The sequence below is a fragment of the Mastacembelus armatus genome, chromosome 21 (genome assembly GCF_900324485.2).
Source record: "Mastacembelus armatus chromosome 21, fMasArm1.2, whole genome shotgun sequence".
NCBI lineage: Eukaryota > Metazoa > Chordata > Actinopteri > Synbranchiformes > Mastacembelidae > Mastacembelus > Mastacembelus armatus.
In genome coordinates this window covers 27,507,164-27,519,340 of record NC_046653.1, presented here as the reverse complement: position 1 = coordinate 27,519,340, position 12,177 = coordinate 27,507,164, and the positions used below count along the sequence as shown (strand labels likewise).

Genomic DNA, 12,177 nt, shown 5'->3' with positions numbered 1-12,177 from the left:
TTTTACTGTGTAACAACAGAGAACTATTGTTTTGATGTTCACATGACGACAGCTCTTGGTGGAGAGTTTAATGAGATCCATGGAGGGAGAAACAAGCTGATAAAAATCAACCCACAGAGTCAAACAGTTCACTTTGTATCCTGGAGGTTTGTATTTGTTGCAATATTTCAACACACACACAAGTTCATGTCAAGGTCGGGTATCAGTGAATACATTAGACAATCCAATGACAGATATACTGTATAATATGTTCATGTGATCTTTGCTTTGATACTTCAAGTCTTTGTCATTAACACTTTGTTTTAAAACCTTAATGGATAATAACCTAAATATAACATATATAACTATTGATGGGTATGTGGAACTGGACAAATACAGATTTGTTTATTTTGTGATCATGTTTACAGCATATATTCTAATAATCTGCAGTAATTCTACTATTGTGTGTCTGATAGTGATTCACAAAAACCTCCATGAGCCTATGTACATTTTCATTGCAGCTTTGTTACTGAACTCTGTTCTTTACAGCACTGTTCTTTACCCAAAGATTCTGTTTGATGTTTTATCTGAAAAACCGATCATGTCATTTTCAGCATGTCTCTTTCAGTATCAAATTGGTTATTCTTTAGGCAGTGCAGAGTTTTTCCTGTTGGCAGCCATGGCCTATGACAGGTATGTGTCTATATGTAAACCTCTGCAGTATCCAACTATCATGAGGAAAAGAAACATCTGTATTTTACTGGTTGTAGCTTGGATTCTGCCTGCTGGTCAGTTAGCAGTGCTACGTGGAATTAATGGTGATGTTAAACTCTGTAAGTTTAATTTCAAAGGTATTACCTGTAACAGCACAATTGGCCAACTGTACTGTGAGATTTCAAGAGTGCTAATTTTATATGGCCTGGTGTCTTTTTTTAATCTTGTAATTCTCCCTGTGCTTTTCGTCCTTTTTACCTACATAAGGATATTTATAATCACCTATCGAAGTGGCAGAGAAGTCAGGAGAAAAGCTGCACAGACCTGTTTACCTCACCTGATTGTTCTAATCAACTTTTCCTGTTTTGCTTCATTTGATGTACTTCTAGCTCAAATAGAGAAAACTGATTTTCCAAAAATTGTGCATTTAATAATTTCCTTACAAATTATGTTGTTTCATCCTCTTTTTAATCCAATCATATATGGACTAAAAATGAAAGAAATTTATAAACACCTCAGGAAATTGTTCTGTCCAGGTAAAACAGTCTAATGTACTAACACTGATAACTCTTGTACAGTCATTGTTTAGTGTCAGAATAAAACAGAGATGTGATTTCTCTGAGCCTTGAAAAGTATTGAGTGTAAAGATGTTTCTAAAACCCTAAATCACAGTAAAGAGCATTATCAGCTTCAACTACACTATGTAATCACTACTAACTAAGCAATTTGCTGCAGAACCCAGAAATACAGTTTGATTCTAATTGTCAGTTTGATTCTTGTGTTTCCAGTTTGTTGTGGCTTAACTGTTAATTGACTGAATATTTTCATATTGGCATCATATCTGGGTGTATTGTTAAAGTATAAACACTCCATTGTCAGTTTATCAGGTCCACCTAACTATAACTTTGTCAGTCTAATCCAACAGTCCTGTAATAAATCCTCCTTCATGAAGGTGATAATGTTCAGTTTGTGGTCAAACTGTTTCAGAGACGTGTTGATTCAACTGGTTGATCATTTTGGAGGTTGTAGTTTGTCATGCTGCTGAATTGGATTGCATTGTACTGACATGAGTCTCTTTTCTTTTCTCTACCCTCTTTCATATCATTGAGTTCAGCCTAAAAAACAACACCACCTCTCTGTATAATGCAGCAGAGTTCAACAGGAGAGCAGACTACATCTTCTAAAATAATCATACAGTTCAGTCTGCACCTCTTTGAAACACAAACTGAACATTATCACCTTCATGAAGGAGGATGTTTGTATTAAACTGAAAGGTTTTAGCTTGGGGTTCATAATAAACTGATTGTCAGTGTGAAACAAAACTCAGTCCATGAAAATGATCAAATGTCTCCTCACAATAATTGTATGATTTGTTAGTTAAATCTATGGTATTTAGTCTTATGTATTAAATAAAAACAAACATATTTAATACTAATTAACTTGGTTTAATATACTGACAATTGAATGTTAACTGTATAGTTAACCTAATATCAACCTAATATTAACTAGAATGCTAAATGATACAGCTTAAGATAATTTTATTATCTTTTCAAGTGAAGTATATAATATTTATATGAGGTATAAAAAGTTTTGCAAATATTGAAAATACAGTTCAGAAAGTACCATGAGTCCTAAAATGATCAAATGACACCTTAATATAATGGTATGATTTGTAAATTTAAACATAAGTTTTTTTTTTTGTTGTTGTTTTATAAAAACAGTTTTATAAACATTAAAACTACAGACAGAAGACCCAGACAGAAGGACAACCTCTGTACAAAACAATGAGTCCACACACACAACTCTCTACTGAACCCGAAGGCACAGTGGTCATCTTCAGTGACCTAACACATCATTTGGAAGCAGAATCACAAAGTGAATCTGATGAGCTTCTTAACTAACTCCACTGCCAGAAGTAAGAATTAGACTACCCCAGGATCTTTAGAGTCCTCCTTCTCCACAGGGCACATGTTGTTCAGCTGTGCCCATGTTCAGGGCACAGTTGAACCTCTGTAGGCCTTTGGGTCAGCTAAGCCCACAAGGCCTCCTTCCCATCCACCAATGGATTCTCTTCTGCCCAAAGCTCAGAGTAGCCATTTCCATGGTAGATGATTTGAATATGGACATTCAGACTCCACGTCCCCACACATCCCCCAGGATCCAAGATGCAGCATGATAAGTTTATACAGCACTCTGGGCCAAATGGTGTAAAGTTGCATGTTGGGCAGGTCTATGCCAGTTTTGGCATGCCAGTTTGTTCAGCTCTTACAGCACATGGACAATGGAAAAACTGATCTTGTGCGTACCACCAGACCGTTACACCACAATAAAAACACCACAGCTATCCTGTACAATGATCTGGTGGAGGTGCTACAAAACCTTAGTTTGCTGCAGGGACCAGGCCTTGATGTTTTTCATGAGGAAGTAGAAGCGTGGTAAATGGGTGGGGGCTAGCTAACCCTAGCGAGCGATGGCATCCACCCCCCTTTGGACTGTTCACCTGTAATCTGTAGAAATATGGCATTTGAGTTGATTATCCAACCTAAATTGTGACAATCCACGAGTGCAGATGCATAAACTTGTCAGGGCACAGTTGGATGAGGATAAATACACGGCTTATTTAATAGAAGGTAAAAACCAAGAACTTAGAGAGCCCAGATGAAAATAGGAAGAACATATAAAACAAAGGAAAAAACCTGGTAGTGTCACAGATCTGGAACAAAGACAAAGGAACACCAAAGAATCCAAGAGATGAGGAGCAAACCCAAAAAATTAAACTATAGAGGAGCCACAACATGGAATTATGACAAAAATCAGGCAACCAATGATGCAATAGAGCTAGTGTGTAAACAAAAAAGTGTAAAGAAAAAATTCTAACACATTTTTTAACTCATTAATTCATTCAATTCAACACAGGACAGTGATCCTTGAGGACTGGAATTTCCCACCACTGCTCTAAATGAATCAACTCCACACTCATATAAACTGCCATGGTCCAAGAAGCACATGCCAAGTATCAGCAGTCTTTCACTCAAGCTTATTAATAAACCCTGGACCTAAAGATAGTTAGAGCCTCACTCTTAGCCTCTCACACCCAAACAGGAAAACTGAGACAGATGTCAATTCAGTTTATTTGTATAGCGCCAAATCACAATACAAATCATCTCAAGGCACTTTACAAACACTAAAAACCCAACAAATCCCTTATGAGCAGCACTTGGCGACAGTGGAGAGGAAAAACTCCCTTTAACGGAATAAAAAACCTCCAGCAGAACCGGGCTCAGTAGTATTTATTTGGTTTAGCTTGTGGGCAAAGGCGGGGGGGGGGGGGGGGGGGGGTCACTTTTCATGACAGTCATAAAACAATAAAACCATCAAATCGACGTCACGCTCTCCTCCCACCGGGCGGCGCTATTTTCCCATTGGTGTGAATTGAGCGGCTGGGTAGCACCGGGCCGCTGGGGCTTCCTCCTGTCCCCCCGCTCACCGAGCTCTCGACACCCGCTACATTAAGATAATCAGCTACACCAACCCCGACAATACAATACTTAGTCAATTTGTAAATATAAACCTACCAACACATGCCAATGTAGCGGTCGCAGTTATTCACTCACACAAGGATCTGGTACACAAGTTGCTTTATATGAAAAGAACAAGAAACTAATCAAACAGGCTCTCCCTCAGGACCGCAGGTATTGACAATGCTAACGACACAATAATGGCGTTTCATATTAGTCATCACACACTTATAAACTTAGCAGACATGCTAACCACATGTAACACAAGATTACTTTCTTCCACATGACGCCAAACCATCATTATAGCACGTAATACATCACCCCCTTGCTCATATATATCTATACCACTATTCAAACTAAAACTTACACTTATATCAAGAAATGTAACAATTGTACTCGTATAATACGGAGCACGAAAAACTACGTACCCACAGCGAGCAAACTCATTTCTGCTGTGGTACGGCAAGAGGGGAAGTACAAAAGGGGAAATTCGCCTGCAGTGCCATCCAAAACCAACAGAGGGAGACCTCCTTAACCAAATAAATAAGACCCACATGAATTAGTGTCATTGTAGGGAATTCACACATTCCTTCCTACTACTTCCCATTTTAACCATGTTACACATACTCACCCTGACTGTTTATTTCAGTTAAAATGGCGTGCTCTCTGCGTCTCTTTAAAGACAGGCGGCCTCTTCGCGGCCCTCCAGGATTTTCTGTAAAGCACACCAGCAAATTGTAAAAATGTTTCTGCTAAGCAATGATCCTACTTTAAACACCAAATACACATCAGAATAACTCTCACCTTTATCACGCAGGTATGCACTGCTACGTTTATCCGACTCACCGCTGGAGTCTGTTGAGCGGACCATATTTCCGTTAGAATCACCTCAGTAACAGCCACAGACCGAAATAAAATATATTATAAAAAAATATAAAAGAAGGATACATACCTCCAGCAGCTGCTGGATGTGGAGAATCCTTATCCAACAACGAAATGGTTAGGCCACCTGATGGAGTCACGCTATTTTGAAATACAACGTATTCATTGATGGTTTTATTGTTTTATGACTGTCATAGAAAAGGGCCCACACGCCTGTGCCCACAAGCTAAACCAAATATATACTACTGGGCTCAGTTTGGGTGGCACCAGCCTCGACCGGTTGGGGTGAGTGAATCTTCTGTTGATCCAAGTTGACTTATACACACACCAGACCAAAGCTGAGAAAGACGTGCCAATCATTCATCAATTAAATTGATGAATGATTGGCATTAGTTGAATTAAATTGATCATGTTGTTGACAGCGCTGTAACCTCACTGCGTGAAACGCTTGATTCTGTAGCCCCTCTGAAAAAGAAGTTAGTGATTCAGAGGAGACTAGCCCCATGGTATAATTTACATGTTCGTACCTTAAAGCAGGCATCACGAAGGCTGGAAAGGAAGTGGCGTTCCACAAACTTAGAGGAAATTTTTCTAGCCTGGAAAAACAGTCTACTAACATATAAAAAAGCTCTCCGTAAAGCCAGAACTGCATACTATTCATCACTAATAGAGGAAAATAAGAACAATCCCAGGTTTCTTTTCAGCACTGTAGCCAGGCTGACAAAAAGTCACAGCTCCGTTGAGCCCAGTGTTCCCTTAGCTCTCAGCAGTGATGAATTTCTGAGTTTCTTTACAAATAAAATCACAACTATTAGAGATAAAATTCAGCAGGTGCTTCCTATACCTGCAACAAATGAATCTTCTACTACAGTAGCTCTTGAATCATCTGTAGGACCTCAGTTATGTTTAGACTGCTTCTCTCCTATAGATCTCTCTGAATTTACATCAGTAGTTGCTTCATCGAAATCATCAACGTGTCTCTTGGACCCCATCCCGACTAGACTGCTTAAAGGCACCCTGCCATTAGTGAACTCATCTTTATTGGACTTGGTAAATTTATCTCTAGTATCAGGCTACGTACCACAGGCCTTTAAGACTGCAGTAATCAAACCTTTACTCAAAAAGCCTAGTCTTGATCCAGGAGTCTTGGCTAATTATAGACCAATATCCAACCTGCCATTTATTTCTAAAATCCTAGAAAAAGCTGTTGCTAAGCAGCTATCAGACCACTTACACAGGAATGAACTATTTGAAGATTTCCAATCAGGATTTAGAGCACATCATAGTACAGAAACAGCACTGTTGAAAGTTACCAACGATCTTCTCTTAGCCTCAGATAATGGACTTGTTTCGATACTTGTCCTCCTAGACCTTAGTGCAGCATTCGACACCATTGACCACAACATCTTATTACAGAGACTGGAGCATGTGACTGGTATCAGAGGAATAGCGTTAAAGTGGTTCCAATCCTATTTATCGGACAGATTCCAGTTTGTTCATGTCCATGATGAACCTTCCACACGATCAAAAGTTAGTTATGGAGTTCCACAAGGTTCTGTGCTAGGACCGATTCTGTTCACCCTGTACATGCTTCCTTTAGGATATATCATTAGGAAGCACTCTATTAATTACCACTGCTATGCGGATGACACTTATATCTATCTATTAAACCTGTTAACACAAACCAGTTAACCAGACTTCAAGCCTGTCTAACTGACATAAAGGCTTGGATGACCAGTAACTTTTTACTTTTAAACTCGGAGAAAACAGAAGTCATTATATTTGGGCCTAAAAATCTCAGAAATAACTTTTCTAAAATTATAGCTACTCTAGATGGCATAGCCCTGGCCTCCAGCACTACTGTAAAAAACCTTGGAGTTATTTTTGACCAGGACATGTCCTTTAACTCACACATAAAACAAATTTCTAGAACTGCATTCTTTCACCTGTGCAACATTTCCAAAATTAGGAACATCCTGTCTCAAAATGATGCAGAAAAACTAGTCCATGCATTTGTTTTCTCAAGGCTAGATTACTGTAACTCATTACTATCTGGATGTCCTAATATCTTAATAAAAAGCCTCCAATTAATCCAGAATGCCGCAGCCAGAGTCCTGACAGGAACTAGCAAGAGAGATCATATTTCTCCTGTATTGGCTTCTCTTCATTGGCTCCCTGTAAAATATAGAATAGAATTTAAAATCCTTCTTCTCACATACAAATCCCTTCATAATCAAGCTCCTTCATACCTTAAAGACCTCATAGTACCATATTATCCCAATAGACCACTTCACTCTCAGAGTGCAGGCCTACTTGTGGTTCCCAGAGTTCTCAAAAGCAGAATGGGAGGCAGAGCCTTTAGCTATCAAGCTCCTCTCCTGTGGAACCAGCTCTCAGCCTGGGTTCAGGAGGCAGACACTCTCTGTACTTTTAAGGCTAGACTTAAGACCTTCCTCTTTGACAAAGCATATAGTTAGGGCTGGCTTCAGGCAACCCTGAACCATCCCTTAGTTAGTTATGCTGCTATAGGCCTAGACTGCCCGAGGACCATCGGTGCACTGAGCTCCCCTACCCTAACCCCCCCCTCCTCCCACCTCATGTATATTCCACCATTGAATGTTACTAACCTTGTGCTCTCTCCCTCCCTCTCTCTCTCTCTCTCTCTCTCTCTGTACCTTCTGCAGGTGTCCCTGGTCCTGGAGCTGTTTATCGCTGATGTGCAGTTACTGGCCCCACCAACCTGCAGTGTCTATTTGTTGTTTATTGTTGCTGTTCTTTTCTCTCTGCTCTATCCACTCACCCCAACCGGTCGAGGCAGATGGCCGCCCAAACTGAGCCCGGTTCTGCTGGAGGTTTTTTTTCTTCCGTTAAAGGGAGTTTTTTCCTCTCCACTGTCGCCAAGTGCTTGCTCATAAGGGAATTGTTGGGTTTTTAGTTTTAGTTTTTGTAAAGTGCCTTGAGATTGTATTGTGATTTGGCGCTATACAAATAAAATTGAATTGAATTGAATTGAAAGGGTGACTTATTTTGCCGTGCTGATCACCACTGATTTTGTAGTTCGGGGTCTGTGTTTTTAATATTGTTTATCAAACCTGTTTATTTTTATTAAAGACATAACATCAACTATGCTATACATAAATTTACCAAACATTGTAAAGGGTCATTTACTATTTCAGTGCAATTTAGCAAGGACCCAGTTTTGTTGTAGACTGTATATACCCAGTTGTCAGTTTCTTAGGAACACCAGGCTAAAACTTTGTCAGTTTGATCCAACAGTCCTGTAATAAATCCTCCTTCATGGAGGTGATAATGTTCAGTTTGTGGTCCTGTTCAGAAGACCTTTGTCTTTCTCCATTTCTGTTTGCTGCTGCTCTCCTTACTGTCTCTGGCTGCATTTTCTATTTCCATGGGTCAAACAGGAAATGCGCTGCGTTAATAAAATTAGTGCTGTCAAAATTAGTTTGTATTAACACGTTCATTTTGACAGCCGTAATATATATGTGTGTGTGTGTTTATTATTACTTACCAAAGTAATAATAAATAGATATTTACTGAAAATTACCCAGTGAAAGTCAGACATTGCTTTTGAATTGTGGTTGAACAGAAGAATAAAAAATAAAAAACTATTGAAAATGGCCTGGACAAAAATCATGGTACTCTTAAATTAATATTTTGTACCATCTGTCCTTCTGCATTCCTGTCCTTCATACCAAACTTACCCATCACTTCCTCGTCACCTCTGTTTCCCTCACCAACATGTCCGTTGAAGTCTGTCCCAATCACCACTCTCTCACCACTAGGGATACCCTGGATCACCTCATCCATCTCCCTCCAGGATTTCTCCTTCTCTTCTAACTCACATCCTACCTGTGGGGCATAACCACTGACAACATTCAACATCACACCTTCAACTTCCAGCTTCAGACTCATCACCCTATCTGACACTCTCTTCACCTCCAGAACATTCCTAGCTAAATCCTCCTTCAGGATAACTCCTACTCCATTCCTCTTTCCATCCACACCATGATAGAACAGCTTGAACCCTGGTCCTAATCTATAGGCCTTGCTACCTTTCCACCTGGTCTCCTGAACACACAAGATATCCACCTTTCTTCTCTCCATCATATCAGCCAACTCTCTCGTTTTCCCTGACAAAGTTCCTACATTCAAAGTCCCTACTCTCAGTCCTACACTCCTGCCCTTCCTCTGCTCCTTCTTCGACCAACAGTAGTAGTAAAATATTTTATCCATAAATTGGACCTAAGAAAAACCTTTTAGGAGATGTATGTGATGATAGCGTAGAGTGAAGATTGTCTGCGATAAGCTATTTTATGCTGTAAAACAGTTCCAGAGAGGCCCCCCTTCTCTCCAGGGACTCCAAGGCCAGAAACAAAGAACGATAGGCAGTGATGCCCAGGAATGGCTGAGGTTTATGTTTAACTGTTGCAAATGTATAATAAACCTTTGGCTCAGACTTTATTGACTGGAGAGTTTGATTTTAAACATTGTAAGAGAAGAAAGAGAAGAGCAGCGTCTGTGGGAAGGTTCCACTCAGCCCTGCCTGGAGAATTTTCCACGACAGCCTTTCCTGTTTTAGGTCAGTTAGGATTACCAAAATTATTTCTATTTGCTAAAAGCCAGAATAATGGCAGAGAGAACATTTTCATTGCTTTCTTCAAAGTCAGCAGTTTACACACATTTCCTTAGTATTTAGTAGCATTGCCTTTAAACTGTATGACTTGGTCTCTCACAAGTTTCTTACAATAGCTTGCTGGAATTTTGGCCCACTCCTCCTGACAGAAATGGTGTAACTGAGTCAGGTTTGTAGGCCCCCCTGGTCACACATGCCTTTTCAGCTTTGTCCACAAATTTTCTATAGGATTGAGATCAGGACATGGTGATGGCCACTCCCAAACACTGACTTTATTGTCCTTAAGCCTCCGGGTGTGTGTTCACGGTGTGTGCACTTTGGGTGGGTAATGCAATTTCCCCACTGTGGGACTAATAAGGGTAAATAACTTAACTTGGGGGTTCTGTTTGACCAGGACCCACAGAAAGCTCTCTATCTGTTTCACCAGTGGATTGAACTACTGCCAAGCCCTATTGGGATTATTTCCACCTCACTATCATGACTTCAGCTGCTCCAGAATTCTGTGGCCTGATTTTTAAATGGAGCACGCTGCCATAACCACATTACCCATATTCTTCTATTTTAGCTGTCCCCAGATTATCAAGATTATCATGTTAGGACAACCAGGCCTTTGCTGTCTCCTCGCCATAATATTGGAACTCTCTTCCCACTGATCTCTGGTCTGCCAAGGACCTAAATGTCTTTAAATCAAAACTTTAAACCTGTTTTTTCTCTGCTTTGCCTTTGGGTCCTGCTTTGATATTTCTTACAAGGACACTTTTGAGTTTTATTTAATCTTCCTGTCTTCCTCAATTTCCATTTATGTTTATCAGCCAGTAAAGCAGCACAGAGTTTAAGTTATTGGTCATGAAAGGTTTTAAAATCCGTAAAGGATTCAACGCAGTGACAAATGGAAATACAGGAGATCGTAGACATTAGAAATTTGGTAGTTTGTAAGTTTCAACCAGTAGTTTTGGAAGTTTGGTAGCAAGTCACAATTTAAACTTTAATGTTTGAGACAAATTTTAATGTGATGAACTGTGACTTGGACCATTAATAGAAAGCACTAGAACAATAAAAATAATGAATGTTATGCAGGGGCAGCAGTTTTAAGGATGCATATGTTTTCTTCACATGGATTATCACTTATTTAAAACAAATGTGAACATCAAAAATCTGTACATATAAAATAAATACACTACATCCTAGAAGCACATAAATGTCAATAACCGAGATTTGAAGCTTCATTCATCTTTCTTGTACTTTTTTTTTTTTTTTATGTAGGACGAACAATTTTATTTACGCTTAAAAATCTAAAAATCACTTTTCTGATCTGAGGCAGATTCAGGCCATAAACTAGAGGGTTACTGATGGGAGGAATGATCAGAAACTCCAGAGATAAAGCAACAGTGACAGACGTGTTTACTTTGACAAGATTATATTGACTCAGTAAAAGCTCACAGCACAGAGAGATGCAAAAGTTCCCAAATGTGACTATGTGGGGCAGGCAGGTTTGTAAAGCCTTTCCTCTGAAGTCAGACGAACTTCTCCTGCAAACAAGCAGAATGCGCAGGTAGGTGTACAGGACAAAGGACAGGGGGATAATAATCAATATTACTGCAAAAACCTGGCCTACTCTACTGATCGCTATTGTGTCCACACAGGAGAGTTCAACTACAGAGAACGTGGTGCAAAAAATCCTGTGCAGTTTATTTCTACAGAAAGGCAAACTGCTGGCCAGATAGAAAAGATAACCTAAAAAACACACAGGGTAGAGCACAACAAACATCAGAAGCTGCAGCACCGTCCTAAATGTCATTTTACTGTGATAGTGTAAAGGCTGGCAAATTGCAACTAATCTGTCATAGGCCATGACTGTGAGAAGAGTTAACTCATGTCCTAGGTAGAGTTGAATAATATACATCTGAATGACACAGAACGGACGTGAGATGAAATGAGTGTCGGACAGAAGGTCCATCAGGATCCTGGGGAAGAAGCCGGCCGAGCCGTACAGAGAGTTTAAAGACAGACAGCAGATGAAAATATACATGGGCTGATGCAGAGAGTTCTCCAGGCAGACTGTCAGAATAATGACAACATTAGCAGAGATTATAATCATGTAGATCAACAGACACAGGCTGAAGATCAGATATCTGAGGGGCCCATAGTCTGCAAACACAGTGAACTGAAAATAGGAGGGAGTCAGGCTGTTGTTGCTCTTCATGTCTGATCAGCAGCAGAGCTGGAAGAAGACAAGTCAGAGGGATGGACACAGCAGAAGGGGGACAGATTAAAAGAGCTGAACAGAAAGTTACTGAGATTCAAATGTTCTCAAATGACTTTTCTGTCCTTGTGTCAACAACATGAACCTGCAGGCAAATAGCTACATTTACAACTAGTGTTAGAAATCACAGGATAAACACATTTCAAGATGCATTGAAAACATGCACAGAT

General features: G+C 39.8%; 1 protein-coding gene across 1 annotated transcript; it reads right to left on the bottom strand.

Annotated features, from left to right (window-relative positions):
* Positions 1-10,999: 10,999 nt before the first annotated feature.
* Positions 11,000-11,947, bottom strand: LOC113123228 (olfactory receptor 6K3-like). The gene has a single exon (XM_026295047.1). The coding sequence runs from the start codon at positions 11,945-11,947 to the stop codon at positions 11,000-11,002; it is 948 nt and encodes a 315-aa protein (XP_026150832.1).
* Between the last annotated feature and the right edge of the window lie 230 nt (positions 11,948-12,177).

Coding starts and splice junctions, on each gene's coding strand:
- LOC113123228 (XM_026295047.1), bottom strand. CDS start 11,947: ATGAAGAGCAACAACAGCCTGACTCCCTCCTATTTTCAGTTCACTGTG.